This window comes from Podarcis melisellensis (genome assembly GCF_964234715.1).
Source record: "Podarcis melisellensis genome assembly, chromosome: 2".
NCBI classification, from domain to species: domain Eukaryota; kingdom Metazoa; phylum Chordata; class Lepidosauria; order Squamata; family Lacertidae; genus Podarcis; species Podarcis melisellensis.
This window is the reverse complement of record NC_138529.1, coordinates 110944955-110966413: the sequence shown is the minus strand read 5'-3', so window position 1 is coordinate 110966413 and position 21459 is coordinate 110944955. Positions and strand designations below refer to the sequence as shown.

The following is a 21459-nucleotide window of genomic DNA, read 5'->3' as shown; positions in this document are numbered from 1 at the left end:
AATTCGTTTTAATTAACCAATTTTAACTTATAAACCTCAATTTGTACGTCAACGCTCATTCTTTAAACCCTTTTCTAAAGTCGGTCCAAGTTCCCTTCCACGAATTTCCCAGTTTTTATACTGGTAACGAAACAAAGTAAAAAGAAACAAAATATAATTGTACACCCTTTGGATTCCCAAAATCCCACACACACACCCTTTCCCGGTTTCGATCCCCAACAAATGTCCATCTGTCTGTCAACTATCAGCCTGGAGACCTCACGCCCGAGGCTCTTAATTCTCTTTCAATTCCTCTCTGCCGGTTTTTTTGATAGTCCTTTATATTGAACACCAAGTCTCGGAGGAGCTCTCTGAGCTTATACTTTGGAGAGGTGCCGCCGTGTGACTGAGGTCACATCTGCACTCTTACGCCGCTTTTAGCAGTCATGGCTTCCCCCCAAAGAATCCTGGGAGCTGTAGTTTGTGGAGGGTGTGGCTCTGTGAGCGAGTCTCCCAACAACACTTCACCCTTAACATTTCCCAGGATTCTTTGGGGGGAAGTCATGACGGTTTAAAGTGTGGATATTACCTGAAGTGGACACAGGTTCCTGTTCCCACTTGGCCACAAGCGTCTCCACCCCATCGTCTAGCCCGGACACTGAGGTCCAGCTCCGAGAGCCTTCTGGCGGTTCCTTCACTGCGAGAAGTGAAGTTACAGGGAACCAGGCAGAGAGCCTTCTTAGTGGTGGCGCCCGCCCTGTGGAACGCCCTCCCATCAGATGCCAAGGAAATAAACAACTATCTGACTTTTAGAAGACACCTGAAGGCAGCTCTGTATTGGGAATTTTTTAATGTCTGGTGTTTTATTGTGTTTTTAATATTCTGTTGGGAGCCACCCAGAGTGGCTGGGGAAACCCAGCCAGATGGGTGGGGTCAATAATAATAATAATAATAATAATAATAATAATAATGTCCACAAGGTGAGAATGAAAGGACGGGGACCTCCTACATGCAACCTTGAGTTCCTTGCAGGCAAGGCGAGATGAAAATGTAAAAAAAAAAAATTAAAAGAAACTGAACGGTTGGGGGTGGGGGTGGATATTTCACTCCTCCCATTGCAAGAATCTCCTGACATTGTTTTCAGAAAGGAGGGGGCGGAATCTGCTCATCGCTTCTTCTGCTCCAGCCTGACTCTGGGAATCTGAGTGTTCCGTGTGTAGAGATAAGACGTCTGCTTAAGCAGCTGTAACACTCATGCAGTCCAGTGTTTAGTTTCTAGCTTATTTTTTAGTTTGCAGTAGCTGTAAAAGAATAAAGACTTGATGCTTCAGAGCCGTCGTTCGTGTAGTTCATACTCTGCTGTGCTCTGCTGACTTTGGCACTGAGTTTGATGCTCACAGTTGTGAGTCCATAGCACTTAGACCTGCTCTCCTGAAGTGGAAGGTCTCTGGAAGTGCTTCCCAGCTCGCTTGGTCCAGTCTGGTCCAGTTGGGGCTGAAGAGCCCAGTCGTTGGCACCAGCTCAAAGGCGAAGCTGACACTGGGCAGGGGACAAACATAAGGAGCAACTTGACACCCATTTTTCTCTGTCGTTCTTGATTCAGATCCTCTTTGCCACTGAGACTTTCGCCATGGGGGTGAACATGCCGGCAAGGACAGTGGTCTTTGATTCGATCCGCAAACACGACGGCACAAACTTCCGGGATCTGGTTCCAGGTAACAGGGAAAGCGGAGGGAGGGCAGGCAACTTTCACGTGCACCTGTTTTGCAGACCGCAGTGGCAAAGTACCGTATTTTTCGCCCCATAGGACGCACCGGCCCATAGGACGCACCTAGTTTTTTTGGGGGGGGGAAATAAACGGAAAAAAATTATTTCCCCCCCCCCCCAGGTGCTCTGCGCTAATCCCGAAGCTTGGGGCGTGCAGAGCTCAGCACGCCCCAAGCTTCTGGCTGCCGGCAAGGTCTCCGCTAGCTGTGGGAGCCGCACGGCTCTCCCATGGCTAGCGGAGCACTGAGCTAATCCCGAAGTTTGGGGCATGCGGAGCTCAGCGCGCCCCAAGCTTCTGGGTGCCGGCAAGGTCTCCGCTAGCCTTGGGAGAGCTGGGTCTCCCACGGCTAGCGGATAGCTTCCTGAAGCCTGGAGAGCGAGAGGGGTCGGTGCGCACCGACCCCCCTCGCTCTCCAGGCTTTAGCGAAAGCCTGCATTCGCCCCATAGGACGCACACACATTTCCCCTTCATTTTTGGAGGGGGAAAAGTGCGTCCTATAGGGTGAAAAATACGGTACCTCCCCGGCCTTAATGCTTACTTTCCTTCCATATTTAATCATTTCCCTACCCCCCCCCCCGTTCCTCCATGGATTTTTCTACCCATGTTTTATTCTCTAGCTTTTTAAAGAGTTGTAGAGTTGGAAGGAACCCTGAGGGTCATCTGGTCCAACCCCCTGCGATACAGGAATCTCAACTAAAATCATCCAGGACAGCTGGCCACCCAACCTCTGTTTAGAAACCTCCAAGGAAGCAGAGTTTCCAAGGGAGTCTGTTCCACTGTTGAACAAGCGCTTCTTCTTTCTTTTTTTAAAAAATCATTTTTATTGATTTTCCAATAAAAAACATCCAATTAATATATCCAATCATAATACTCCAATTAAAATAAAAAACTAAAATAAAAAAATTATAGTCCAAATTATAATTATTAATTTTTCAGATCTCCCCACGGTCTGGATCTCTGAAGCATATCTCCACATCTCAGTACTGCCTCTTTCCTCGTTGTTTCCATATTTTCCACATCTCGATTTTGATGCTTTATAATTCCCGTCCCTGAGTCCACAATTTGCAGTCGTGTCAAACATCATATACTTTCTTTTTTTTTCAGTTTTTAATGATGTCTTTATTGACATTGGCAAGCTTTCAGCAGAATATATATATATATATTTAATAAATATTTATTGAAGTTTTTAATAAAAGAAATACAGAAATAATAAACAGCGTTACTTTGTTTTTACAAAATTTCATAACATCTTTAGACTTCCTCACATCCCCCGCTCCCACTTACATCATTAATAAGTTTTTGTCAAGCAAATTATCATCTTATTTTCAATTTTATAACCACTTATTTAAATACAATAAAATAATTCTCCTACAATTTTTGTTTCTCTTAATCTCTCTTATCATCAAATTCTAGTCCAGTTTAGTGATGGCCAATTATTCATAACCAAGCATCCTTCTTAGTATTCCACTAAATCGCAATGTTTCTGTAGATAAATCTTAAATTTCTTCCAGTCTTCTTCGATCCTTTCTTCTCCCAGGTCTCGGATTCTGCCAGTCATCTCCGCCAGTTGCATATAGTCCATCAGTTGCAGCTGCCATTCTTCCAGTGTGGGTAGATCTTGAGTTTTCCAGTTCTTAGCGAGTAGTATCCTTGCTGCTGTTGTTGCATACATGAAAAATGTTCTATCCTTCTTTAACACCTTCTGGTCGACAATGCCCAGAAGAAAGGCCTCTGGTTTCTTGGTGAAGGTATACTTAAATACCTTTTTCAACTCATTATATATCATTTCCCAGAAGACCTTCACTTTAGGGCAGGTCCACCAGAGGTGAAAGAATGTTCCTTCATTTTCTTTACATTTCCAACATTTATTATCAGACAAATGGTATATTTTGGCAAGTTTAACTGGGGTCATGTACCATCTGTATATCATTTTCATTATATTTTCTTTCAAAGCATTACATGCAGTAAAGTTCAACCCAGTGGTCCACAACCTTTCCCAGTCTTCAAACATAATGTTATGCCCAATATCCTGTGACCATTTTATCATAGCCGACTTAACCATTTCGTCTTGTGTATTCCATTTCAACAGCAAGTTATACATTCTTGAAAGTACCTTAGTCTTAGGTTCTAACAATTCTGTTTCCAACTTCGATTTCTCCACCTGGAACCCTAGCTTTTTATCACTTTTAAAAATTTCTTTAATCTGAGCGTAGTGTAACCAGTCTCGCACTTTATCCTTCATTTTCTCCATACTCTGCAATTTCCAATTATCTCCGTCTTTTTCTAACAGTTCCCAATATTTTGGCCAATAGGCTTCCATATTGGTTCTTTTTCGGGCCTTAGCTTCCAAAGGTGAGAGCCACCTTGGAGTTTTATTTTCCAATAAGTCTTTATATTTTGTCCAGACATTAAACACTGCTTTTCTGACAATATGGTTCTTAAAGGCCTTATTGATCTTAACCTTATCATACCACAAGTATGCATGCCAACCAAAAGCATTGTTATAGCCTTCCAGATCCAACACGTCAGTGTCTTCGAGAAGTAGCCAATCTTTTAGCCAGCAGAAAGCTGCGGCTTCATAGTACAACCTTAAGTCTGGCAGGGCGAAGCCCCCTCTTTCTTTCGCATCTGTTAATATCTTAAACTTAATTCTGGGCTTTTTGCCCTGCCAGACAAATTTGGAAATATCTCTCTGCCACCTCCGGAAACACTCCGTTTTGTCCACAATTTGCAATGTTTGGAACAGAAACAACATCTTTGGCAATACATTCATCTTAATAGCAGCAATTCGGCCCAACAAAGAAAGCTTCAATTTTGCCCAGCTATCCAAGTCTCTCTTAATTTCAGACCAGCATTTTTCATAATTGTCCTTAAATAGACTCAGATTTTTGGCTGTTATGTTGACCCCTAGGTACTTTACCTTTTTCACCAATGATAATTCTGTTTCTCTCTGAAACCGTTCTGACTCTGTATCTGTCATATTTTTCCCTAACACCTTCGTTTTTTGTTTATTTAGCTTAAATCCCGCCACCTGACCAAAATCATGTATCAGTTGTAATACTCTTTTCGTACTAGATTCTGGCTCCTGCAGTGTCAAAACTAGGTCATCTGCAAAAGCTTTAAGTTTATATTGTTTCGCTCCGACCTGAATCCCCTGCACCAACCGGTCACCTCTGATCAAGTTCAGGAGCACCTCCAAAACTGAAATAAATAACAGAGGGGAAATCGGGCAGCCTTGTCGTGTTCCTTTTTCAATTTTAAATTCTTCCGTTACCACATTGTTAACTATCAATTTAGCTTTTTGTTCTGAATATATTGCATCAATCCCATTTTCAAAACCCCGCCCCGCTCCCATTTCTTTTAAATTTCCCTTCATAAATTTCCAAGAGATGTTGTCGAAGGCCTTCTCCGCGTCTATAAAAATCAGCACTGCTTTAGTGTTTATGTCTGTTTGCAAAAGTTCCAAAATGTCAATAATGTTCCTTGTGTTTGCAAACATGTGTCTACCTGGGAGAAAGCCGGCCTGGTCTTTATGAATTACTTCATTTAAAACTCTTTTAAGTCTGCCTGCTAAAACATCAGCAAATATTTTGTAATCCACATTTAGAAGGGAGATGGGGCGATAGTTCTTAAGTTGTGTTTTTTCAGTTTCTGATTTTGGTATCAATGTGATAAAAGCTTCCTTCCACGATTCCGGCGCCTTCTTTCCCTCCAGGATTTCATTGCTGACCTCCATCAAAGGTTGAATCAAATAGTCACTCATTGTCTTATAGTACTTGGAGGTCAAGCCGTCTGGCCCTGGAGATTTGCCCAATTTCATGTTCTGAATGGCATGTTCAATTTCTTGTCGTGTTATTTGGCTATTCAGGAGTAGTCTATTTTCTTGTGTAAATTTTTTAAGACTATTTTTTTAAAAAAATTGTTCAATCTCAGCCTCATTTTGCGGCCCTTGAGTATATAGTTTCTTGAAATATTTCTGGAAGGATTTTCTAATTTCCACGGGGTTCTGAATATTTCTTCCTTCAATTTCCAAATTTGTTACTATGTTCAATTTTTGTCTCTTCTTCAATTGCCAAGCCAGCAGTTTCCCACATTTATTTGCCGATTCAAACGTTTTTTGTTTCATTGATTTAATCTTCCATTCTATTTCCTGATTTATCAGTTTAGAATATTGTGCCTGGTGAAGTTTAATTTCTCTCAGAATCAGCTGTGACTTCGGGTTTATTCTTAACTTCTTCTCTAATTCTTTAATTTTCTCCAAAATCTTGTCTTTCTTTTCATTTTGTTTCCTTTTCTTTATAGCATTCTGTTGTATTAAGAACCCTCTCATCACGGCTTTACTTGCGTCCCAGATTGTTCTTTTTTCCACCGTTGTGTTCAAATTTATTTCAAAATAGTCTTTCAAAACTTTTTGGGCCTTCTTAATGATCTCCTGATCTCTAAATAGGTTGTCATTCATCTTCCATCGAAAGGAACCGGTTGGTAACAATGTCAAATCCATTTTCAAAGCGTTATGGTCGGAGCAGGTCTTTGGGCAGATTTCCACTTTCCTGACCTTAGGTGCCAGACCTCTAGTAATCCATATTTGGTCGATTCTTGTCCAAGTCAGATGGGCTTCAGAGAAGAATGTTCCTTCTTTTCCCAAGGGGTTTCTCGTTCTCCAAATGTCAATCCAGTCCATATTGTCTGTCATTTCAAAAAAGGTCTTTGGTAGTCTGCCATCTTTAGTAACTTTTTGACTTTGCGACTTGTCCATGTTAGTTGATACAATCCCGTTCATATCTCCCATCATAATGATGTTGTCAAAGTCCAGATATTCCAGCATGCTCTCATGCAACTTCTTATAAAATTCCGATTTCCCTTCATTTGGTGCGTAGATTCCTAATAGCATAATTTTTTCTCCTTGATGTTGTATTTCGACTGCCAAGATTCTGCCATGTTCGTCTTTAAATAATAATTTAGGTGAAAGGCTCTCTTTTGCATATATCACCACCCCTCTCTTCTTTACTCTATCTGAAGATATAAATTCCTGGCCAAGTCTTTTATTTACCAATACTTTTCTGTGGAGCCTAGTCACATGCGTTTCTTGCAAGCAAATAATGTCCAATTGTTCCTTTTTTAATATATGAAAGATTTTCTTCCTTTTTTCCGGAATGTTGCAGCCATTTATGTTCCAACTCAGAAGTTGCAGAGACATCCTGGATAGATCTGGTTATTTTTCAGGGGGTGGTACCTTGTTCTCTGGATCTTCAGGATCCAAGGGTGCCGGTTCCTTTGGTGCTCCAGGCTCCGGCAGTAATCCAAGTCCTTTATGAAGGTCTTCTCCGTACTGGTTCAGAAATTTGTCTCTGTCTTCCAATGTTCTAATTTTAATCTTCCTCCCTCTAAAAGTAAAAGATAATCCTTGAGGAAAGTCCCACCTAAAGATGATTGAGTTGCTCCTCAGTAGTTTTGCTAGTTCCAAATACTCAGATCTCAAATCCAAAAGCTGTCTAGGAATGTCCTTGTAAATTTCAATTCTTTTGCCCAAAATGTCCAGTGATTCTCTGTAGTGTAGGCCCAAAATCTTGTCCCTCTCCTCCTTTGATCTCACTGTTATCAAGCAGGCTCTGGGCTTGTCTTTTCTTATCAGTCTTCCAAGTCTAAAAGCTGATGTGATTTTAAAATCTTTCTCCTCAAGGTTCCAATGCTTGGAAAATATTTTGGTCAAAAACTCAGCCAGGTTGTCTTCTTCTACTTCGGAAACAGATTTTATCCTTAAGTTGGTCTCCCTATTTTTCAATTCAATCATCGAAAGATAGGTCTGATGTTCACCTACTTGTTTGTTGAGTGGTCTCACCTCTTTTTCTAACTTTCCAAGTCTTTGGCTAGTATCTTCAGCCAATTTCCTGTTCTCCCCTGTAGCCTCCTCCAATTTTGCAATCGTTTGAACGTTCTGTGCCACTTGTCCAGTTAATCTATTTAAACATTCTGTGTTCTGATCTATTTTCGATGTTTGTTCATCAGCCTTTTTGTCCAAAGATTCCACTCTCTTATCCAAAGATTCCAATTTTTCATAAATTTTTTCTAAGATAGAAGCAGCTGATCCTGAAGCCATATCCTCCAGTTGTAATTCCTCTGTCTCTCCTCCCCCTGCCTGTGGCAAGGAGGCAGCTTCTTCCTCAGAGTGCAAAATAGGCACAGACGATCTGCGTTGTTGTAAAGTTGAGGCTAAGGTTGTTTGTCTCGTTCTTGGTCTTTGTTCTTTTTCTTTAGTCTCCTTTTTCTTTGCGCCACTCATTCCAAGTTTATCTGGTAGTCAAGGTCAAGCTGAGTTGTTCCCATGAGAAAAAGACGGCCCAGATGACAGCACTCAGCCAGCAGGCCGGGAAATAGAAAGTAAAACAATATCACTGCTGTTAAGTTCAAAAACCTCTAGGGGGAGCTTAAAATGTCTTTCAGGAAGAAATACCCAAAGATAATGAAATTAATGTCCAAAAGCCTTCAAATGTTAAATTTTTGGCAGAGTTGGTGTTATAAAAACACAATGTCTCAAAACAGTGCTTGCTGGTACTTCAGTTGGTGTTATAAAGTAACAAAGTCCAGACCTCTCAAATTTTTCCAATTTATGTATCAAAATACTTGAGTCTGCAAACTGACTGCTACTGTTACCAGGCAGTTCCAGCACCTGGTTTTCTTCTTTAAATTGTAACTTCAACAGAGGAAGATTTCACAGTCCATGCTAACACATAAATCCAATGCTTAAACTCCTTTTCTGCCTTTAAATGAGGTTCAATAAATGCTCAGATCCAATTAATGAAAGATTCACTTTCAGCCTCCACTCCTCCAGCTCTTTGCTTTGAAGTTCAGTGACAGCGGAAGACGGACTTCCTTTTTCTTTTCGTCCTCCGCTTTCAACCAAATTCAGTTGCTTTTTAGTCTCAAATTGATTAAAAGTCTTTGTTACTCACGGGTTGCTGCTTTTCAAAGTGCCAAATCCAGGAAGAAAGGTCAGCGCTCACCGGCAACAGCTTCGCGGCTTCTCTCCGCCGATTGCAGAACGACCCTCAGCGCCGCTGCCTCCTCCGCGATCTGGAGCCCCTTACGGGGTTCCTTCAACGTTTTGGGGGCAGCTCCTGGCGCCCGCCGGGTCCCAAGACTGCAGGCTTCTGCCGCCTGCAGTTTTCCGATGTAGCGGACGACCCGTTTTCGAGCGGAGCTCCCTTCCCGGTTAGGAAAGGGCAGCCATTACCCTTCGCGCCGCCTCCGGAAGACATCATATACTTTCATCCGTCGAATACTGCTTTGTTAGTACAGTGGTACCTCGGGTTACAGACGCTTCAGGTTACATACGCTTCAGGTTACAGACTCCGCTAACCCAGAAATAGTACCTCAGGTTAAGAACTTTGCTTCAGGATGAGAACAGAAATCGCACGGCGGCAGCGGGAGGCCCCATTAGCTAAAGTGGTACCTCAGGTTAAGAACTGTTTCAGGTTAACAACGGACCTCTGGAACAAATTAAGTTCTTAACCCGAGGTACCACTGTATATATTTTTCCAACTGTCTTTTTCCCAGCGCAGCTTCCTCTGACTCCGTTCCAATCCGGGATGAACAAGCTCTTCTTGATAGCTTTCATGGTGGGCACCCAAGCAGCGATAGCTTGGCTGTATTGCTGCAGGAGAAAGAGGAGTGAGGCCAGATCTGTGGTGGCTGCTCATCTTCTTTTCTGGCCATATGTTAAGACTGGGGACGTGCATTAAGCTCCCAGCTGCCGGTCTCACCTTACAAGCGGCAAGTCTAGTATCAGCAGCAAGATACGGACCTGGTGTTGCTCATTGATTCACCTGGTGGCAAGCTGCCATTCACCCCAGGTGCTGAGGCAGGAACTGTTTTCCGCCTGGATAGATTCCTAGTTGGCAACCATTATTTATTGAAGAGCCCCTTTTGACCGCAGTTTCAACCATCTAATGACAGGAGCTCGTCCTATTCTCAAGTAGGACCCTGGCAGGGACACATGCCCGACTGGTATGTTATCTCCCTCCTGGTCGTTCATTCGGGAGCTTCAAAAGCTTCCTTCTGCCCGAACATCTCAGCGACCGATGCCAACCGACACCGGCACACTTAGGGATCCGCAGAGTCTGCGTGTGACAGACCTCAGCAACTCAGCATTTTGGCTAATCTACTTTATTGACATATAAACACACACAGAGCACTGCAACATGGCTCCCTCTCTCTCTAGCATCAGACAGCAAAGAGAAAAAACAAAGGCCAATAGTCCCACTTCACGGAACACAGTAACACAAACATCCTGTCTCCGTCACTTCCCACCCTGTGGAGTCAAAACATATACTGTCATGTGATAGACAACAATCCCATGACTGCAATCACGGAGCAGGAATTCTAACATCTAAGTGCATGTTTCTTTCTCGCACAGCTGAGTACATCCAGATGGCAGGCCGAGCTGGACGCCGAGGTCTCGACACCACGGGGATGGTGATCATCTTGTGCAAAAACCAAGCGCCTGAGATGGCTGATCTTCACCGGATGATGTTGGTGAGTTAGGCACACAAACACACACAAACCGTTTCCCATCCCTGTTGCGCCAGATTATTCTGCAATGGGGTGTCCTTTGAAGTGTCAGGGCTGAAATAACGTATCGTAAGAGCTTTCCTTCTGGGTCGAGCCTAAATGTAATCCAGAGCTTGCAAGGAGGGCAGGACAACCAGAATCTCTTTGGTCTTGGCAACTAGTATTTAGAGGTTTCTGACCTTGGAAGTTGCTCTTAGCTACAGTGGTACCTCGGGTTACATACGCTTCAGGTTACACACTCCGCTAACCCAGAAATAGTGCTTCAGGTTCAGGACTTTGCTTCAGGACGAGAACAGAAATCGTGCTCTGGCAGCGCAGCTAAAGTGATGCTTCAGGTAAAGAACAGTTTCAGGTTAAGTACAGACCTCTGGAATGAATTAAGTACTTAACCTGAGGTACCACTGTACTTTAGCTGATCTACGTGGTTAAACTAGGACCTGGAAGACCAGGTTCAAATCTCCGCTTGAGCATGAAGCTCACTGGGGGATTTTGGGCCGGTCACTCACTCTCAGTCATACCTACCTTACAGGGTTCTTGTGAGGATAAAATGGGGAGGAGGAGGACCATGTGCTCCTCCTGGACCTCCTTGTAGGAAAGGGTGAGATATAAATGCAATAAGTAAATAGTTTATTTAGCACAATCCATTTTTAAAAGCCATTTCTATGCTTGTGTGAATTTTCTGCGAGATGAGTAAACCTGTATTGTTTTCACTCTGCGTAAATTCTGCTGATTTTTACCATTTGGCATAATCCACCAACATACCAAGACTGATTTGAGTCTTCTCGCAATCATCCTCATTTAGCCAAAGTTTATGCACAACACAAGGGTGGCGCTGTGGGTTAAACCACAGAGCCTCGGACTTGCCGATCAGAAGGTTGGCGGTTCGAATCCCCGCGACGGGGTGAGCTCCCGTTGCTGGGTCCATGCTCCTGCCAACCTAGCAGTTCGAAAGCACGTCAAAGTGCAAGTAGATAAATAGGTACCACTCCGGCGGGAAGGTAAATGGCGTTTCCGTGCGCTGCTCTGGTTCGCCAGAAGCGGCTTAGTCATGCTGTACGCCGGCTCCCTCGGCCAATAAAGCGAGATGAGCGCCGCGACCCCAGAGTCGGTCACTACTGGACCTAATGGTCAGGGGTCCCTTTACCTTTACCTGTGCACAACACAAGAGAAAGAAATTGGCATCAGTGTCTTTCTCTTGTGCCCTAGAAGTATCAGCCAGCCATCTCTCTCTAGCTTTGGAGATAGTAGCAGGCATTGCTTCCCTTCATCGATAAGAGCTAGAAACTTGGCTGCTGTTTTTAAACAGATACAGGGATTCTCCAGAAGCTGAATTCACTGCTCTCGGTGCCATTTTCTGTGCGCCTGCAAAACCGCAATGGAGACACAGCCAGATGGGTGGGGTAGAAATAATAAATTATTATTAATATTGTTAATTTTATTATTATTACTGCTTGTTGGTATATAGGCTTTCTAGAAGGGCCTTAAGGTCATGAAGAAGAGCCCTGTAGCCCCCCCTAATCCAGCATCCTGTTGTCATAGCAGCAAGGCAGAGGTCCCCGATGCGAAACCTGTGAGAGCAAGGGCATTTGGGGAAAACAGCTTTGCTGCCTTCCTCTCCCAACTTCCTCTCCCTCCAGGGCAAACCCACCCAGCTGCAGTCCCAGTTCCGCCTCACCTACACCATGATCCTCAACCTGCTGAGAGTAGAAGCCCTTCGTGTGGAGGACATGATGAAGAGGAGCTTCTCCGAGTTCCACACCCGGAAGGACAGCAAGGTAGGTCTCTGGAGAGAGTGGGTGTCAGAAGCGAGCCGGCAGCTCGTCACACCACGCCGTGCAAGTTGGAGTTAAATCTTTATTAGCAGAAATACGTTCCGCACAGGAATGTCAGGCCTAATGAGCACAGTAACTCATCTCTAGTAGGTCTTGCTCTCTTTTTTTTTTATATATAAATTTTTAAGTTTTTCTTTAACAAATAATTTTGACAACCATGTTTACCAATTTACAGTTTTTGAACTTCCACCAGTACCTCCTTCAATCATCCATTTTTCATATCTTTACACATTTTCTATGTAGTATTGCCAATTTGGTAATAACCTTCCATCTGTTATTCTAAAGCAGCAATGCGGCAGCAAGCAAAGGCTATAGCAGCCAAGTCTGCTGCATGTGGCTGGAAAGCCAAACAGGAAGTTTGTGACTGTTGCCATGGGAACAAAGGGGCAGTCCAATCTGTACTGAGCACCGGATGTTAGCTCAGTGGGTTTGTCATATGACCTGTGCTGGAAGTGCATGGGTGGAGTTTCTCTCTGTTTGTTGAAGAGAGCAGACATCTTTACTGTATGACTGCTAAAAGACACAAATAAAGACATGTAGATACGTTTACTGTCTGTGTCTGATTCCCCTCCCTGGGGATATGCAGGGAGGAGGAGAAGGAGGAGAAGCAGTTGGTGTGTTTTCCTCACAGCCTGAGGAAAATCGCCGGAACGGACCTCGAGTATGTTGTTTCCTGCCGGGAGTCGCCGGAGGGAGGTCTAAGGAATTCAGCCGACGCCCTTCAGTGTAGGCACATACCTCAGGACGGGCTAGAAATTCCAACAGTGGTAGCAGAGGATGGTTGCTGTTTTCATCGACCTCTGCATCAAGAAGTGGCCTCCATGGAAGCCTGAGGTGAGAAGGCTGATTCTCTGCAGCCAGAAGCTGACCAGAAGAATCTGAAAGCCAAGCAACGGAGCCCAGGTATGAGTTTTTCGGGCTTAGAAGTGTGAATGCAGATTGATTCATTCTCTACTTCACGGGGACCAGTAGATGGGAAACACAGCTCCAGTCAAAAGAGAAACCGCATTCCAAACATTCCTGTGGTTTCCTGTCCAAGGAAAAGGAATGCTGTTGCCTAGCAATGAAGGCCATGCCTCAGAGAGGAGAAGTGAAAGTTAAAATGGAATGTTTTGACTACACAGTCTGAAGAGCTCTTGGGAAATGCCAACGCAGCCAGCGTTGAGAGCTGCCAGGTGGCACAGAGTGTAAACAAGCCAGCTATTGGATTTTAGAGGCTTGTGTTTGAGGGTCGATGCAAGGACTCAAAATGGATGCCAAGAAGGGAGCTTTGCCTTCTCCGCCCCTTCTGACCAGTAACAATTATGCATCTTGGTCTATTAAGATGAAGGCCTTGCTGCAGAATCAGAGACTGTTTGGGGTGATTGAAAACCCCATTCCAGCAGCACCAACGCGTGCTTGGGAGTCACAGAATGTGAAGGCCAGAACTGCTATAATTCTGTGCGTGTCAGATTCGCAGCTGATCCACGTACAAGATTTACTGCACGCGAAAGATGTTTGGGACACGCTGAGAAGGACACATCAGAGAGATGCAGGTTCTTCAGCGTTGCTGTATTTTGAGAAGCTGACCAACCTGAGGCTTGCGCCTGATGGAGATGTTCAAGCGCACCTGACGGAAATGAAATTTCTGCGTCAACAGATGGTGGAACGCAATTTCCGTCTGCAGGAGGAAGTGTTTTGCTTCATGGTGATCAACAGCCTGAATCGGACTTACAAAACAGTTGCCAGTCAGCTGGGGTCTCTCCCAGCAGCTGATCTAACTTCGGAGAGGGTCTTTGCCGTGGTTCTTTGTGAACATGACAGACTTGCCGCCCTGGACGTGAAGGACAGGGGGAGACAAGAACGGAGTTCTAACGCCCCTACTGCTGTTGCTACTGGAGAAAGCGCTGAAGCTTTAAACGTTGTCCGATGTTACAATTGTGACTAAACTGGGCATCTTCAGCGGTACTGCAAGAAGCCACGTCGGAACAGAGGAGCTAAGGCGAGCTCCACAAAGTCTGAGGCGTCAGACAAAGGTCACACCAAGCCAAAGGCAAAGACTGCAAAGGCTTTGATGTCGCTAAAAGCCACACCAGAGGTGGGAAACTTCTTTGTCCTAGACACGGGCGCGACGGTTCACATGACAGGACACAGAGGACTATTTTCTACGTTTAAGAAGCAAAGCTTCGCGGTGCAACTAGCCAACGGTCAAGAGCTGGAAGCGACCGGAATTGGAACTGTGTATCTTAAAAGTCTGAACTTGACTATAAACAATGTTTATTTGGTTCCAGAGTTGAAGTTTAATCTGCTCAGCGTTTCGCAGATCGCCAAGAAGGGACTAAAACTGTCCTATGATGATCAGAACTGCGAGATCTACAAAGATGGAGAGTTGTATCTTTCTGCCAAAGAGAAAGATGGACTGTATTTGTTGACTTTTGATCAAAGTGATTACATGGAATGTAATTTTTGTGATTCTAACGTGATCTCTTTTACAGGTGTAGCCAAGGAGAACACCAAGAAGGTGACCTCGAGGGTCAACAGGGCATTTCAGCGGGTGTATGCTGATGTGATTGGTCCTTTAGCACCATCTAGAGGCAATGCAAAGTATTACCTAATATGTGTTGATTCTTTTACAGGTTTTGTCTGGCTTTATCTTTTGGAGAGACCGAAAGAAGCCTTAGAAAGGTTTAAAGAGTTTTGTGACAAAGTTAAAAATATGCATGATGCTGACATAGATTGTCTTTGCACAGATGAGAAGCCAATTTTTCTTTTACAGGTTTTCCAGAGGTTCCTGAAGAAGAAAGGGATTAGACACAAAATTGCTAGTTCCGAAGAAGCTTGGAACAAATGTGTCTGTAGTAGGGTGAACAAAGAATTGCAAAAGGGAATGCATGCGCAATTGCTAAGTTCACATCTGCCACATGAGTACTGGGCTGAGTCACTAATGTCATATTGTTACACGTGGTTGAGAAAGTTTTCAAAAGAGTTGGGAAGTTCTCCTTTTGAGAAACTGTTCCACAGAAAACCTTCTGTTGCCCATTTCAATGTTTTTGGGTCTCATGTGAGGACAGAAGCTCCAGGTGGAGTAAAGAATGCCAGAGGCATTTTTGTGGGTTATGAAAAGGGTCTCTACAGAGTAATTTTGTCTGAATCTGGTCAAGTGATTCTCACAAAATTTCTAGAGAGTGCTCCTGAACAGGAGAGAATGATTGTTCACACATTTCCCACAGGTGATGATGATTCTGATGATGATGATGAGTTTGATCTTATTGAGTTCAGTGGTACTGATGATGACAGCGATAGCTCAGACAGCTCAGTTGTCACAGTCATTGAGAGGAAATCTCACATAATGACTAGACCCTCAGAAGAGGAGGATGAACCACTGATTAAGCTTAGTACTGGTTCTCCAGAGAGTTCAAAGGCTGAACCAGAAATCAAAGAAGAGCAGCACCTCTTACGTAGGTCTGAGAGAGCAACGAAGGGTGTACCACCCAAGAGGTATTCACAAGAGTTTGCTAACTTATGTGTTGCTGTTGTAAACGACCAAGGTCAAATTGAAGCTGTGTCTGAGTCAGAGACAAAGGCACAACAGAGAGTTGCTAACCAAGGTAATGCAGATGCACTCATTCCTTGGAAGTCACACAACCAGAGAGGTACATTGGTAAAACCAGTGGCGGGTAGTTCCAAGGGTGGAACTGAAACAACAGGGGAATGTTATAAGTATAACAACTGTTTGTTTTCTTCTCTGGATGACGCTTTGCTCGCAGCACGCATTGATACTTTAGGGGGAGTATGTTATTCTAAAGCAGCAATGCGGCAGCAAGCAAAGGCTATAGCAGCCAAGTCTGCTGCATGTGGCTGGAAAGCCAAACAGGAAGTTTGTGACTGTTGCCATGGGAACAAAGGGGCAGTCCAATCTGTACTGAGCACCGGATGTCAGCTCATTGGGTTTGTCATATGACCTGTGCTGGAAGTGCATGGGTGGAGTTTCTCTCTGTTTGTTGAAGAGAGCAGACATCTTTACTGTATGACTGCTAAAAGACACAAATAAAGACATGTAGATACGTTTACTGTCTGTGTCTGATTCCCCTCCCTGGGGATATGCAGGGAGGAGGAGAAGGAGGAGAAGCAGTTGGTGTGTTTTCCTCACAGCCTGAGGAAAATCGCCGGAACGGACCTCGAGTATGTTGTTTCCTGCCGGGAGTCGCCGGAGGGAGGTCTAAGGAATTCAGCCGACGCCCTTCAGTGTAGGCACATACCTCAGGACGGGCTAGAAATTCCAACACCATCTCAGTTTCTTTCTTACAATATACCTTGGTTTATCACAAAGCCTCTTTAAAACCCACTAGCGTTGTCTGTTCATCACATACAGTTTTCAGATATTCCGTAAACTTTCCCCAGTCCTCAATAAATTTGTGATCTTTCTGATATCTAATTTTTCCAGTCATTTTATCCAATTCTGCATAATCCATAAGTTTCATTCTCCACTCAGTCAAGGTCGGTAGTTCCTCTTGTTTCCATTTTTGGGCCATTAGTATTCTTGCCGCTGTAACTGCATACTGAAACAGTTTATAATCACATCTTTTTATCTCTCTTCCTGTTATTCCTAACAAAAAGGCTTCTGGTTTTTTAACAAACGTATATTTAAACATATTTTTCAATTCGTTGTATATCATTTCCCAGAAACCCTTTACCTTCTTACCTTCCCACCACATATGAAAAAATGAACCTTCTTTTTCTTGACATCTCTAGTAGGTCTTGCTCTCATCAAGCAGGTACTGGGACTGAAGGACCCCACAGCTGCCTAAGTCCACACCCCCACCCCAGTTTATTTCCCAGCAATCTGAGACTTTGCCTGTGCATCACCAATCTCTCCTCCGCCCTTTTCATGCCTCTACTTGTTCTGGGAGACAAGCAGGGAGGGGAGACACCTGTGCGTCTTCCCCAGCCAGACTCATTGCACACACCCCTCCTCTCCAGCCTCTACTGATTCTGAACTTCTCTCTGCCGAAGACTCCTCTCAGCTCACAAAGCCTTGTTACCCCTTTAGCTTCCAACCCTACTCTTCCCAGTCTGTGCCCTCTTCTCTGCCTGACCACGCATGGTCGTCCCACCACCACCACTCCCTGGTCACTGTGCCGCCTTCTTCCCTTGATGGTTCCCCAGCTGGGGTCTCCCACCATCCCTCTGTGCCCAACCAGTATGCGGCACCCTGGGGAGCAGAAGAAAGGACGGGTGTCATAACCAGATCTGACCTGAGGACACTTGGAAACTCCAGGGCGTGAGTTGGGCAGCAGCCAGAACTTAAGGATCTTAAACACACAGACAGAGAGAGAGAGAGAGAGACAGACAGACAGACAGACAGACAGACAGACAACCTACAGGTCCAAAGCTGTATGGGAGGAGCGGAGGAATAAGAGGGAAATTGTAGATCAGAGCTAGGAATTTGTGGTCCCCTGGATGTTGCTGGACAACAACTCCCATAATTCCTGGCTGGCTATCCTGGCTGAGCCTGATGGGAGGCTTGGGAGTCCAATAACGTTGGCAGGGCTGCAGGCTCCCCTTCTGTGTTTGATGGAGGTTTGCACGCAAATACAGTCATACCTCGGGTTACAGCTGCTTCAGGTTGCGTTTTTTTTGGGTTACGGACCACCGAAACCCGGAAGTACCAGAATGGGTTACTGCTGGGTTTTGGCAGTCGCGCATGCGCAGAAGCACTAAATCACACTTTGCGCATGTGCAGAAGCACCAAATCGCAACCCACGAGTCCGCAGACATGGGTTGAGAATGCTGCGAGTTGTGAATGGATCACGTTCGCAACCCAAGCGTCCACTGTGTGTAAGAAGCCAAAGGAACGTGGGGAAGAAACCAGAAGGCAGCTGATTGAAGATCAGCATGGTGTACACGTGAGAATTTTAGAAGTGGATCAGGCAATTAGTCCATTTAGCCCAGTGTTGTCTGCTCTGCCTGGCAAAGGCTCTCCGGAGAGACTTTCCCCTTGCCTGCTGCCAGGGAATGAAACTAGAAGCATTCTGTCTGCCAAGAACGTTTCTTCCGCTAACCTGCGGGTGCTGTCTGTTCAGGCTCCCTTATGTCTTGCACCCGCTCCGCCTCTCTTAGGGAGAGTCTGGGGCTTTCCCTCTTCACATCGCTTCACCTTCCCTGACCCGCTTCCCTCCTAGGTCCACGAACACAGGATTGCCCAGCTGAGCTGCATCTTGGCCAACATGGAAGTATCAGATCTGTCGGGACAGCTTGGAGACTTAGAGGAGTATTATCACGTGGTCCGAGAGCTACAGGAGACCCGGGAACTCATACAGGTGCTGATTTGGGGGGGGGTGGAATCTGGAGAACGGGGGTGCAGAGAGTGACCGTAGTTTTGCAGTTGATGGACCCGTGGGCTAGACAGTATCGCCCAGTGCCTCTAGGTGGTGCTGTTGGCGCGTCTGTCCAAGGTAGAATACTCAAGCTGCAGTGTTCCCCATGAGACGCACTGGGATAGGATGGCTTGCTTTGTTCAATGAGAGGGATCAGGCAGCCTCACGCCTTGGCTCCCCTTGGAACAGGAAGGGAAAGAAGAGTGTGTTGGCGCTTCCAGACTTGGAGTTTTCTTTTTCTTTTTTTTAAGATATTTATTGAAGTTTCAAAAGTTATACACAAAAAAAACAGTAATAAAAACAAAACACAAACACAAAAAATAACAAATATAAAAAACAAAATACAAAACTAAAAACTATTTAAAAACAAGTAAAGTTTCATTCCCTTATTTTCTTGTAACTTACTTCCCCGACCTCCTCATACCTCCCCTTTTTGTATTCCAATTTCTAATTATTAATTCAACAAATCCTCTCCCTTAATTTTCATTTAATTTTCAACCTTTCTTTTCTTTTTACTTAATCATTACAGCTGAAAACCACTTAATTTCTAAACCAACATCATTCTAACATTCATTAATTTTGCAATATTTCCCAAGATAGTCCTTAAATTTCTTCCAATCTTCTTCCGCTGTCTCCCGACTTGGAGTTTTCAGGTCTCATCCAGGAGGAGAGACATTTGAGGATCAGGAGGTGGTGACGAGAGGGATAATCTCTTCCCCCTTTTTTTAGGGGCACAAGCTTAAAACTGCTCACAAGGCTGTAGTGTGAGTGCGTACTGTGCCAGCCATGTCAGCCAGGCCCTTCTCAAGATACTCCATTCCGTTTCTCTCCCACCTGAGTTTTCTCCCACCCACCCCAAAATGCCCGCAGTCTGCTGGTATTCCATGGCTACTGAGTGTTCTTAGTCTCCATTGGGCTGTTTTGGGTCGTGTGGGTGTCCCCTTGAAGGTTTGTTTGCTTGTTTTTACTAAAGTCCCTTTGTTCTTCAAACAAACCCGAAGCCTGATATTATTATTATTATTATTATTATTTTATACCCTGCCCATCAGGCTGGGTTTCCCCAGCCACTCTGGGTGGCTTCCACCAAATATTAAAAACAATTCCACATCAGACATTAAAAACTTCCCTAAACAGGGCCGCCTTCAGTTGTCTTTTAAAAGTAAAATAGTTGTTTATTGCCTTCACATCTGAAGGGAGGGCGTTCCACAGGGCGGGTGCCACTACCAAGAAGGCCCTCTGCCTGGTTCCCTGTAACCTCCCTTCTCGCAGCTAGGGAACTGCCAGAAGGCCCTCAGAGCTAGACCTCAGTGTCTCCCTCTTTGGCATAAACAATGCCATGTAAGCAACGGCACTTACACCTGGACATGGGGAAATAGACCAACCCGTGGGATCTTTGCCCCCTTTGCCAAAAGGGCCCAAACTAAAAAAGAATGGCAACTTAAGCTGATGGAATATGCCCAGCTTGCAGACCTAGCATATGGAATAAGAGAAAAAGAAGAGCGTATGTTGAAAGAAGATTGGAAAATGTTTACTGAATATATGGGGGCAAATTGTGTACACTTGAAAATGATAAAGGTAAATTTAACAGTGTAAATAGGTTTTGATGGATGTAACAATGGAATACTGAATGGCTTAGTTCATGTAAAGTATACAGGGATTTATAGTATGCAAAATGAACCACGGAAAGAGAAGGGAAGTCATTGATAATGTAAGGTTGCTTAAATGAGTATAAAGGTAAAGGGACTCCTGACCATTAGGTCCAATCATGGCCAACTCTGGGGTTGCGGCGCTCATCTCGCTTTACTGGCTGAGAGAGCCGGCGTACAGCTCCCGGGTCATGTGGCCAGCATGACTAAGGCGCTTCTGGCGAACCAGAGCAGCGCACGGAAACGGCGTTTTACCTTCCTGCCGGAGCGGTACCTATTTATCTACTTGCACTGGCATGCTTTCAAACTGCTAGGTTGGCAGGAGCAGGGACCAAGCAACGGGAGCTCACCCTGTCGCGGGGATTTGAACCACCGACCTGCTGATTGGCAAGTCCTAGGCTCTGTGGTTTAACCCACAGCGCCACCTTAAATGAGTATATTAAATTGTAAAACAGAAAATCTAATTTTATACACACACACACACACACACACACACACACAGTATGTATATAACTTTGCCAAAGGAGGTTCCCTCGTTGCTGTGCTAAGTTGCTGTTGCACATTCACCTCTGCAACCAAGAAGACTACAGTTTGGTTCTGTTTTGAATGTTCGCCGAAGGTCTCAAGATTTAAAAGCATGTTGAGGAAAGAGGGACCGAGGGTTACCTTCCTCTGACCTGGCTTATGTCTATAGGAAGGAGAAAGACTTTTTGTAGCAGGGAGGGGTTTGGATCCAGCATCCTTCCTACTCCTCAAAGTTGTGGATACAGGACTGGCTACTTTGGAAGAAAACTTGGAAGCAGAGCACGAGGTCTTTCTGTTTTAGAATTTCAGTTATGGTGACCTAAGGGTGCTGTTTGCGTGTGGGTCGTCCTCTAGCTGTTTCTCACTTTCAGAGGCGAGTCATGGAGTCAATGAATGGACTGAAGGCCCTTTCCGTGGGACGGGTGATTGTCGTGAAAAATCAAGAGCACCGAAATGCCCTGGGGGTAATCTTGCAGGTAAGTGGGGGAGTTTCTCCAGCACCATGTGCTAAAGAACCCCAAATTCAGTGCTCATAGGTGTAGATTGATCGATTTATAACACTTCTTTATCGCTTGATGGTAAAAAACCCACCTCTAAGCTTTTTACAAGAAGAAAGATAAATAAGACATGCTCTTGTGTATTGGCTGGTTGGTTGGTTTTGCTCATGGATAGATTTGGGCTTGGAAAAGTCAAGGATCTGAAGATGATATGTAGGGCATTGAGACTCATGACTGAGTCTTGTTCAGTCACTGCACCCAAAAGCCCAGACTTTTAACCCTGGCATG

The 21459-nt window shown here is 44.6% G+C and overlaps 1 protein-coding gene across 1 annotated transcript in view; it reads left to right on the top strand.

Annotated features, from left to right (window-relative positions):
• The window catches only part of SKIC2 (SKI2 subunit of superkiller complex), a 62562-nt gene that overhangs the window by 23570 nt on the left and 17533 nt on the right, over positions 1-21459 (top strand). The window contains exons 18-22 of the mRNA XM_081901374.1: positions 1583-1694; positions 10161-10279; positions 11953-12090; positions 18309-18446; positions 21046-21150. Coding sequence (XP_081757500.1) covers positions 1583-1694; positions 10161-10279; positions 11953-12090; positions 18309-18446; positions 21046-21150 — 612 coding nt within the window. The remainder of the gene's footprint in view (positions 1-1582; positions 1695-10160; positions 10280-11952; positions 12091-18308; positions 18447-21045; positions 21151-21459) is intronic.